Source organism: Dryas octopetala, chromosome 4 (genome assembly GCF_963921425.1).
Source record: "Dryas octopetala chromosome 4, drDryOcto1.1, whole genome shotgun sequence".
Lineage (NCBI taxonomy): Eukaryota > Viridiplantae > Streptophyta > Magnoliopsida > Rosales > Rosaceae > Dryas > Dryas octopetala.
In genome coordinates, this window is record NC_141369.1 from 22,491,530 (window position 1) to 22,502,542 (window position 11,013).

At 40.2% G+C, this 11,013-nt stretch overlaps 2 protein-coding genes across 2 annotated transcripts; one reads left to right on the plus strand and one right to left on the minus strand.

Moving 5' to 3' along the window:
• Positions 1 to 732: 732 nt before the first annotated feature.
• Positions 733 to 4,231, plus strand: LOC147288312 (Ist1p). The gene is made up of 6 exons (XM_086241599.1): positions 733 to 1,088; positions 1,201 to 1,333; positions 1,940 to 2,043; positions 2,183 to 2,354; positions 2,467 to 2,598; positions 2,699 to 4,231. Exons 1-6 carry the CDS (start codon positions 1,048 to 1,050, stop codon positions 4,043 to 4,045), a joined length of 1,929 nt encoding a protein of 642 aa, XP_086097725.1. The 5' UTR covers positions 733 to 1,047; the 3' UTR covers positions 4,046 to 4,231.
• An 822-nt stretch (positions 4,232 to 5,053) lies between these two features.
• Positions 5,054 to 6,354, minus strand: LOC147288313 (LOB domain-containing protein 41-like). The gene is made up of 2 exons (XM_086240477.1): positions 6,068 to 6,354; positions 5,054 to 5,952 (listed from the first exon to the last, which is right to left on the minus strand). Exons 1-2 carry the CDS (start codon positions 6,255 to 6,257, stop codon positions 5,261 to 5,263), a joined length of 882 nt encoding a protein of 293 aa, XP_086096603.1. The 5' UTR covers positions 6,258 to 6,354; the 3' UTR covers positions 5,054 to 5,260.
• Positions 6,355 to 11,013: the final 4,659 nt, after the last annotated feature.

The following is an 11,013-nucleotide window of genomic DNA, read 5'->3' on the forward strand; positions in this document are numbered from 1 at the left end:
AGGTGGGGGTTCAGTAGTGTCGATCAGTGCGTGTGTGTTAAGGTTCTATACAAAATTAATTAGGACTAATACAATCATGTCCATCTTATGCAAATTACAAGGGTCAATTGTAGTGGTCCAAAACCAAAGGAGACCTATTGGATTAATCATCTTTCATACTATGCCTTAAATCTTTTTATATGCACTAATCACCAATCTATCAGTTTAACAATTTTTTCTTTCAAGTTTATTCAACTTCTAATCATTTTAACGAAACTAATATTAAAAGAAATGAAACATGCCATTTAAAGAACGAAATTTCCTTTGTACTGTCATCATTATATAAAATGAGGAATCTTTATATAAACTTTCTAATATTAAATTTCATAACCCATTTGTAACGCCTAATTGCTAGCCATTAAATCTTATGATTTTTTCCCGTTCTAATTGATTCATGGACCTCATGGTCATAAATTCATAATCCACAAGAAAGTCAATGACCAAGAAACTTCTATATTCCCTTTTGTTTCTCATTTTGTCTAAATTCTTTGAGTCATCAATTATAATTATTAATTTTTTTTTTCGCCTAGATTGTCTCTTCAATGATCAAAATCGATCCTTTATCCTTTTAAACACAATCATCAAAGTCATAAATTTCAGCTCAACAGCAAAAAAAAAAAAAAAAAGTCATTAATTTCAGCCCCATGTCCTTTGCTCTTGATGAAGATCTCATATCAGCCTTACAAGTGTCCCAAAACCAGCGAGTGGAAGCAGTTTTTCAAGGAAACCAACAACTGTCTCGTGCCTCACACTCTCCCACTCTCTCTCCATCTCAACACTTTTTCAAACCCACTCCTCCTAAATATGCAACACCCTCTAAAGTGAACCCAACTGTCATGGAGGTTACTGCTTCTGCTACTTCTGCCCTTCACCTTTTTCCTCCTCCCATCAACTCTCACAAGCTAAAGCTCAAGCTTTAGCTGCAAATTAAGTTGGTGTTCCTTGTACCATTTTCTTCTTCTTTCTTCAAAACAGAGACAACCCAGAACTCGGTCTTCAATTCTAGACATGTTTGACCTCTTGTTCGGGTGGCGCAAAGCTTCAAAGTGGTAAGTGAATAGAAAAGTTCGGATTTTTGAGGTTGATTTTAATGGAAATCAATCGTCGTTGTTCGTATAAACCAATAAGCTGTCTTGCATGTGCATGGTCTCTCTGTTGCAGCAAGAAACTGATCAAACAGGTCCAGTGCCGGCTCAAGTTGCTGAAGAACAAGAGGTGCACAATTGCGAGGCAATTACGCGAAGACGTGGCGGAGCTGATCAAAAATGGCCATGAAGACAAAGCGTTCAACAGGGTATGGCACAGTTTTTTTTTTTTTTGGGGGCCATTGGGTATGGCACAGTTTGAAGCCTCATGATCAATGAATTTATTACCTTGTGTTAAATAATCAAGCTCTCCCATGACACCTCCTCTGTTTTCTGATTTTAATTAGTCATGAATTCTAGTTACTTTAGTTAATTGAACTAATTTGGCTGCTGGGTTAGTCCAAATTATGCTCATATGGAATTTTGTCCTGAACTTTTTGGTATTGCTAAGCAACCTCGTTCATATTTAATACAATTTTGTACATGGTTCTCTGTTTTTTTTTTTTTTTTTTCAAGCAATTTATGGTGGAAAGTTGAGAGACTACAAGTACTTCCAGAAAATATGTGGATAATGAACCTTATAATCAGATAGCTGATCATGTCATCTTGAACTAATTATCTCCACAAAACTGCATACTGGATTCTGGTACATCTTGATTTCTTATCATAGTCATGTGGGCTAATGTTGTTTTTGCTTTCTTTCTTCTTTATGCCATTAATTCCTCTGGACAGTAACTTGATGTTGCCATTTTATTCCCAAAAGTTGAAGAACTTTCTGTGCCTGTAATATCAACATCATTGTTGTTTCTTTTCAGGTTGAGCAGATAATCAAAGATGAATGCATAGTGGCAGTGTATGAATTGTTGGACCAATTTTGTGAATTCATCCTCGTCCACCTTTCTTATATCCGAAGACACAAGTATGCCCTACATTGCCTATAAGTCTTCTTCCCAGCAACTACATACATCAAACTATCTGATATATTTTCTTAATTTTTTTTTGTTTTCCTTTATTGTGATCTTAATTAACACTATGCTGCTGTGATTTAATGGTTTTAGGGACTTCCCAAATGACATAAACGAAGCAGTTTCAAGTCTTGTATATGCTTCTGCAAGATGTGGAGATCTCCCTGAGCTTAGGGTGATCAGGAAGCTCTTCGGAGAACGTTACGGGCAGAAATTTGTAATGGCTGCACTTGAGCTATTCCCGGGGAACCTTGTAAACTGTCAGGTAGGCAAGTGTTACAACATTTTTCCACAAATTTCCAAGGAGTGTTTCTGTTTATTTTATAAGGGTTTCATGACTGATACATGAATGTGAACTAACAAATCCAAAACTACAGGTAAAAGAAAAACTTTCCCTGAAGTTAGTAACAGATGATATGAAGCATAGATTGGTCAGTGAAATAGCAATGAATTGCTGCCTGAAACCAGAGGTTTTAGCAATCGAATACTATGCCGAATGGCAGCACAGGGTAATTGCATCCTTCCATCAATATAATTCGACATGTTTATGATCTTATTTATCTTTTACTAAACTTAAACTCAAGTCCTTAATTCCATCATGCTGCTCAGGTGAAGGAAATTAGTGGACATCAAGTATTGGATACAAATGCTGAGACTTATTATGAAAGATCTGAAATGCAAATTTTAAATGTTGAAGAGATAGAAAGAGAAGTCATAGATGGAGATCCTAACATATCTAGTACTTCTGCTGGTTCTTCAGTAGCTCGGCTAGCTGGACCAACTATATCAGAGATTTCAATGCATGATAACCCACAGAATGAAGAGAATTATGCTGAAGTGGGTTCTCCAAATGTAACTAGTCCGGGTACTGAAGAAGGTGAGAGCCTTGGTACAACAAGAGACGGAGAAATAGTTGTTTACCTTGATGACATAGAAGAGGTTCAGTCTTCCAAAACAAGAGATGGAGACTCCCAGGACCAAAGAATTTTCAAGTTCAAATCTATCCTACCCAAGAAGGAGAATCTTGAAAACAGTTTTGATCACAGTTATGTGGATGATTGTGAAACATCGAGTGAGAATTCAGGCACAAAAAGCTCAAGGAGAAGTTGGAAGGGATCTGGGAAAAGACCAAGGAAGAGAACAATGTTTCTGGAAGATCAATGTATGAAGGATATTGATTGTCTAAGTTACTATGGTGAGCCATGCCAGAGCACTCAAACTCAGGAGCATAGACCTCTCCACCACAGAAAGCATCAGAAGAAAACTTTGGTAGGGGTTGAAAGATCATATTTTGCAGAGAAGAGTCTGAGGCAACCCTTCCACATGGAAATGGGAGCTAACATTTTGTCATGTAAGTGCAGATATGATCCAAAGAGATTAAGCTGTGGCTGCAGCCTTGAACATCCATGTTCTTTTTGCACTGGCAATGACAAAGATGATTGTGATGGATTTACAACTCCTGGTCATGAACAAAAAGGTTTGTGTGATGGGTTTTTCCAACACCACTGCTTTTGGAACAATCGAGAGTTGAATAAGGGAATGGAATGGGAAGTGGTGCCAAAGGAACCAAGGACGAGGAGCTGTGGCAATGGAGCTATGGTGTACAATGTATTCACATACCCAGATCACCAACAGAACAAAGTGTTCAAAGAAATAGTGGAAGAATCCAGTTTTCAATGCAGGCGTGCCTCTTTTGGTTCTTCCTATCCAAAGGTGACTAGTCCTCGGACAAGAAAAGAGATGGTGCCTCCTTATGTCAGAACTGTGACAATGCCACCAGAAAGAGCTAAAGACAATCACAAAGATGACTTTCAGAGGTCCAATTCATTCCCCTTCCCATATCCCACCCATGTCCACCCCAAGTTGCCAGACTATGATGATATTGCAGCTAAATTCATGGCTCTCAAGAGAGAGCGTCTCCAAAACAAGCCTCATTGCAGCAATCAGCAACTTTAGGGTAGCACAGGGCCAGCTAGCTGTATGCACTGTGTAGAATCACTAGCTTAGTGATCTTTCTCTTCAATTTTACTGTTTCATATATCCAGTCTTGAAAAGACATTTATTGAAATTTTCTATGTAATACAGATTTAAACAAGTTTTATCAGAATTTGTGTAGAACAATTTGTTCTTTTATAATGATGGGTTGCAGATATTATGATTTACAATAAATTGTTCTATAGGGGCTAGAGTCTGAAAAGTAGGCTGGGCTTTTGAATGTGTAGGTGGGCCTGCCCCACATAGAAATTTGTGTAAACCAGTCTATCATTCTGGACATATCCAGTTTTCACATCATTTTCATGAGTAATGTCATTATGCCTAAAAACAAAATATACACACAACAAAGATTATAATTTATAAGTGAATTTTCTTGTTTATCCTTATCCTTCTTTTTGGCAACCCAACCCCACCTAAAAACAAGACAATTACAAAAAAACTTGAGTCACCATTGGATAGGTATCTCATTTTCTCAAATTATGATTTTATTATGATTTTATCAATGTCGGCGCATAATTATAATTATTTATTTTTTAGATAATATATTAAAAATTATCTCTATAAAAAATCAAACTAATAAACACAAATAATTTCCTATTCATTTAATTTTTTATAAAAATAATATTTAATATACCATCTAAAAAATAAACGATTTCGATTATACATCGATATTTTGAAAAAGGTAAAATAAGTAAAAATTATAATTTAAAGAGAGTGAGGTGACCCACGTATTGTTCATTACAAAAAAAACCTTTGCATGCGCAATGTGTGCAATCAAAGCAAAAGGGTAAATGGGCAAATGGGCAATGACATTACTCATACAAGCAAATTCTGACAAAATAGGCTTCATTTAAACCCCACCACTGCTGTACTACTACTCACTGTGTTAATTCACTAGGCGTCGTTTAAGCACAAAGATTAAGATTTTTTTTCCCTCTGTTAATTTACCATTCCCCTGTATATGCAAAATTGCAAATAGCAAATTCCAACCATATTTGTACAATTGTACATCTCGCTTCACAAAGGGTAAAAAGTAAAAACAAAAACAACTCAAATAAATAACAAAAACAAAGGGTGATGATCTCTTCCACCGAAAACAAAGAGCCGATCTGAGCCGCGTCAAAACTGAACCTTTTTTTTACTTGTTCTTTTTTTTCTGGGGCAGTGGGCCACCGCTCAAGCCAGGCCCAGCTCCATCTTACACGCGCCGTCATTAGCCGATGACACGCCGCCAAACCCAGAGGCCTGGATCCTCCTTTTCTTAACAGGAACCACGTGGTGCGCACGTGACGATGACGACGGCTCAAAGCCGAGGGTCAGCTCCAAAGCCAGCTCGCCGTCCTGAACGGCGCCGATTCTCTTGTGCGCCAACGACTCCGGCTCGGCTCGGAACAGAGATGCCTGGGCCGTCTCGGAGGAGACCATGCTCTCCGTCTCTTTGCTTTCCCCATCCACGTTGGCAGCAGCCTCGGACTGGTGACTCAGCGACGACTCATGACTCGTCGACCGGTTGAACTCCTCAGAGCGAGCCGCCGAGTCGTCACCGGAAGAAGCCAAGCCGGGCTTGCTGGGCTTGGGCTTCAGCACGGACCTCTTGAACCGGTACCGAGTCTTGGCCTTGTGTGGATCGTTGGACGCGGCCGAGTTCTCGTCCTTGGACACGTGGCGAATGTCGTAGGCCTTGAGAGGCGGGCCGTGGCCACTCGCCGCGGCTTCGGAGGTAATCGGCGTGATCGGCTGGCCCTTGAGTACGGCCTCTACGGCGGCTTGGCATAGCTGCCAGCTACCGGACCACAGCAACCCAACTGACCCGTAAATCGGATTCACAATCCGCCCGCATGCCTCGTATAGCAATGATCGGAAAATCGCTGTAACACCAAACACAAATTAAGTTTTATTAGCTTCAGTTTCTGTTTGTTTCTCGGGAAAATAGAAATGCATGCAAGCAAATCTTGACTGGGTAGAAGCGAATAGTATACTAACCAGGACGGAGGTGTTCGGGGCCGGTGTTGATGAGGTTCATGAGGCCAGCACGGCCGTAAAACTTGGCGAGGAAAACGGTGGCGTTTGCCTGAGACTCAGGGCTCTTAATCCATTGCAAACAGGGTCTTATACTACAGTTCTCACTGCAACCTTTGCGGAGTATTCGGCATCCATTACAGCTCATCCGCATTTTTGCTTCTTCTTCAAAACTTGGGGGTAAGAAAAGAAAAGAGAGAGAGAGAGAGAGAGAGAGAGAGAGAGAGAGAGAGAGAGATGGGTTTGGGTTTTGGGAGTAGAAATGAAGTTGGTTTTTGGATTATGAAAGAGGGCAAGGTTTTGTGGGTATTTAAGTGGGATGAGTTTGGAGAAAATGGGGGCCGCTTGGTTTTCTTTTTCTCTCTCAAGGTACTACTGCCCATTGGGAAGCAGTAGTTGTTTTTATTGTACAAACAACACTGGTTTCCACATTCAAGGAGGGTTTGGCCTTCCAAGGGGAAAAAAAAAAAAAACATTATTTTATTGATTAAATCCAAATGTGAAGTCCCTCCACAACTCTCGCTCTTAGCGCGTCACTGCAACTCCCAATTATAGGGACTCCCTGTGTTCTTCCATTGGGTTGGGCCGTACACACCCATTATGGGATGTGTGTAATTGTTTTGGGAAATGGATAGGAATTGGAAAACCACTATGGCTGGGTTGGTCCAAAATGCACCTGTGTTTGGCTCCGAATTAAACACCTGCCACTGTAATGGGACAAAAGGACGAGGGTAAAATGGGGATCTCAAGAGCAATGGAAGCAAAAAGAGGGACAGGTGGGGGAAAAGTGTGGGAGATGGCATGCAAGTGGGTACAAAAATTGAGAAGGGAAGAGAGCGGCGCGTGGCGGCCACGCTCAGTTGTCAGAGTGCGGTCGAATCGCCACATATCGTGGAGTGGGTCCCAGTAGGGGGGAGCTGATTGTTTTTTTAAAGAAAAAAATAGAGTAGAGAAAAGGATGAAAAGAGCTCCTGGTTTTCGGGAAGTCGTATTAGTTTCAAGAAAACCGCCAATAGAGAAAACCGGCAATTGGTTTCCGGATTAGGAACGGGACTGTGGGCGCACTACAAGACCCTTTCGCCAACGGTTTTGGAGGGGTCTCGCACACTCCCACACAATACACACAATACAAACAAACACACTCAACATGCTTTTTTTTTTTTCTTTCCCTCTAAAATAACATGATGCTTATCCTATAAGACAGGACCCCCAACTTGGATTAGTTTAAACTTTAAAGTGCCACTATCACACCACGATCCCAACACCACGCCACACGTAACTCTAATTTTCTTTGGTTTCTATTTCATTTCTTACAAGTAACAACAAAATACACACTTTTTCACACTTCTGAAAAACTTTTGCCGCCGTAATGAAAAATATTGGGCGTATATGACCGTCATATATAAGTTTTTTTTTTTTTTCTCATTTTGCATTTATTTTGCATTTTTCAGACCAAATTGGTAATCGAAATTTCGGTATTAATTTTTCTTAAAATTCAAAATAAAAGCTCGTAATGATAACCATTCATTAAGCCAATCCTCATTGCATCACAATGAAATCTACGAAGAACATCATAACAAAAGAAAGAAAGCATTCGAAATTGAAAAACATTTATATCCCGACCAAACATTACAATATGATTCGCTATTGAATTTGTTTTCAGATATATATGAGATTTGGATAAATTAAAACTTTAGATGGGATTGAATTGCTAAAATATTATTATTTTTAGACATGAATAATATGAAAATAGTATGTGTTTAATTTTTATCTTTTCTATTATAAAGTTAGAATAAGAGTTTGGTGTTACAGGCTTCACCAAAAATATAATTGATTAAATTACACTTTATTCAACAAACAGTCCTATAAAAAAACAATAATGCTAGTTGTCCCATATTTTTTTTCCCACATTTGTATCTCATCTGATGTGTCATTACTTTACTGGAAGGGTATTTCCTTTTTCTTTTTTAGGTTTTATTTTTTAATTTTTAGTGTTCAATGTATGAATGCCATGTAAGATGGTATGAAATTGTGGTATAAAAATGTGGTAAGTGTAGTATTACTGATAAAAAAACAGTAGTGCTAGACATCCCACATTTTTATACCACAATTTCATATCACCTTATGTGACAACTTACATGACATTCATATATTGGATACTAAAAAAAAAACAAAAATTCAAAAAAGAAAAAAAACATTGTCCAATAAAATAATGACATGTAACATGGTATAAAAATGTAGTATAAGAGTGTGGTAAATATAGCATTATTCATAAAAAAAACTAATAAATGAGGGCATAGTTGTAAAATATAACCATTAATATAAACTTTAAAAAATAAAAAGAAAAACAACTAATTACCTTAAAACATGGAGATATCAAATAATTGTGAGAAGTTATAAAACTAAGAACAAAATACAAAAAGAAAAAAATACAGTAAAAATGCCAATTGACACATGCTCCGCATGTGCCAAGAGGTTAGTTATTATAAAGTCAGAAGAAATGTTTGGTGTTACATGCTTCACCAAAAATGAAATTGCTTAAAATACCCTTCATTCAACAAAACAGTTATATATAAAAAAAAACTTAATAAATTAAGGTATAATTATAAAATACAACCATTAAAATAAAAAATAAAATGACATCCCACCACTTTTTTTTTATATAAATTTATTAAGGAGAGGGAGAATCAAACTTGGGTGTAGAAGGACAAACTCTATGACCCTTCTAATTGGACTGCCCACCAATTGGGAGATCGCACCATCTTAAAATGTAAAAAAAGTTGTGGGAAGTTACAATTGACACCTTCGAAGCGCGTGCTAAGAAACTAGTATATACATAATTACAAATAATACTTTAGGTAATAATCATGGATGAGAGATAACTTATAAAAATGACTAATTCTTCTATGGGCATGTTGAGCCTTTTCTCACAATGTTATGGGTCTCCTATGGGTTCCACTTTATTGTGAAAGGAGGCCTAGCATATATTAAGGATGACTTTTTATATCAAATTTATGTTACTCACTCAACAAAGTTTTACTGTTCTACCTATAAGAAATACTTTAGATTTAAATAAATAAAATTTTGTCACATCATTTATAGTGATTGTAAGATTTACATTCCATATATAAAATAATGTTACATCATTTACATTACATATTGTTTGTGGGAAAACCCACATCGGCCCGAACAGCCAATCACAGCTCGACACGTGGCTGGTCAAACATCCACCTCGGAGTTGATTCTCAGTGGTCAAACTTTGACTTCCACGTCATCACTGATCAGCACTTCCTCTACCAGCTCAGACCGGATCTCCACACCGCCCCTCCTTGTTCGGTCCGAGCCGAACCGATGATCTTCCTTGGGATCGAGTGTCCATCTTCCCACGATCATCCCGGCTCGGCTCGGCTCGGCACACGAGATGGCTTCCTTCCGAGTTCTGGCGTCGACCAGTTAGGGCTCGGAAAGACTCCAATCTATGGACCGGCTCGGCTTGGAGTCCCATGCCCGATCCGACCACATATGGACTTCGTGTCTTCGCATGGGAACATATGTTCGTATCGGCTCGGCTCGGCTCTCCGCCGCCATTCCCAGGAAGATCACGCTGGGACGAACCGCCACACTTAAATGCACCTGACACATTCTTCTGACAGATAGAATATCAGGCCTGCATTCATGAATGTTGGAGCAGTCTACCTGAACCTTCCAACCTTGCATTTAATGGAGCATTCAATGCAGCATTGAATGCTGAGGAAGCAAGCAGCTGAGCATGCAACTAGGTCTGACCAGGTGCGTGGGTCTTTGGCAACCATTCATTCACATGCAGGTATCTTACTCATTAAGGTTTCCTTTGCTTATATACATACCAAGTCATATGCACAAAAGGGGGCACCTAGCAATCCACCAATATACACGCAAAAACACTTGCATTCCCTTCTACAAAAAAAAGCCTACCCAACTTGCTGAGAATAACCCAGAACATTTGCCTTGTTCTTCCCTTTCTCCCAAGTTCTTCCTTTGTTCTTCCTCACCCACCATCAAACACCACCACTGATTTCATCATCGGAGTGTGTTTGGCTGGTACCACACCGGTCCATCTCCTTTGATCTTGTTTTTGTCTACAGGAAGATCTCAACCAGCATCCACTTCATCATCCAACAAAGCACCTGATCAGCCAGGTCAACTTATCTAAGTTGTTGCATCTATCTTACGAGAATTTGCATCAACAGATTGGCGCCGTCTGTGGGAAGCTGACTTCAGCCGTTGTGTTCATCACCGCAAACGCTAAGCTCTTCCTCCACGCAAGTCATCATGACTACCATATTTCGGGACACCAGTTCTTCTTCAGGAGCGTCTCAGAATGATGAACAGCATCAGCCTGAGACACCTGAGAAAACGAGGGGAGCACAACTCCCCAGGACGCCAAAGTCCAAAGGTCCCTCCAAGATCCGAGCCGCTCACAAACTCCTTAAGGAGAGTCAGCGACATCTGGCCGCTGAGAATGCACTCCTGAAGCAGAATAACGAGCTGCTCGCAAAACAGGCCGAGCTGGCCGGGGAACTTGCACGCCACCGTGCTCAACTTGAGAATAGTGGGGGATCGGGCTTCCGATCACGCCGGACCCGAACCGAGCAGGAGGTCCTTTCGCCGTCTCCTTCTCGGCAAAGCACTCCTGCCGAGCCGAACGACCAGACCGATCAGCAGGAATCGGATCACGTCTTCCCGGGCTTCGAGGACATGCCCCCGGCCGAACAGGCCGAATGCCTGAACGCCCACCGTCTTCTTCAGCAAAAACAGGCGGCTTTCGGGAAACGTGCCCCCAGGAATTCGGGCGGAGACCGTGCCGACCCGAACACAAATCGACGACCCCCGGCCCAATCAAGGTTGGGGGCCAACAGTCCTGCCGGTTC

What these genes read in the sequence shown, in the direction of transcription:
- LOC147288312 (XM_086241599.1), top strand. Translation starts at nt 1,048, where the DNA reads ATGTTTGACCTCTTGTTCGGGTGGCGCAAAGCTTCAAAGTG. An exon ending in GGAACCTTGTAAACTGTCAG is followed by an intron (nt 2,355 to 2,466) that starts GTAGGCAAGTGT and finishes CCAAAACTACAG; the next exon opens with GTAAAAGAAAAACTTTCCCT. An exon ending in ATGCCGAATGGCAGCACAGG is followed by an intron (nt 2,599 to 2,698) that starts GTAATTGCATCC and finishes CATGCTGCTCAG; the next exon opens with GTGAAGGAAATTAGTGGACA.
- LOC147288313 (XM_086240477.1), bottom strand. Translation starts at nt 6,257, where the DNA reads ATGCGGATGAGCTGTAATGGATGCCGAATACTCCGCAAAGGTTGCAGT. An exon ending in CCCCGAACACCTCCGTCCTG is followed by an intron (nt 5,953 to 6,067) that starts GTTAGTATACTA and finishes TTGGTGTTACAG; the next exon opens with CGATTTTCCGATCATTGCTA.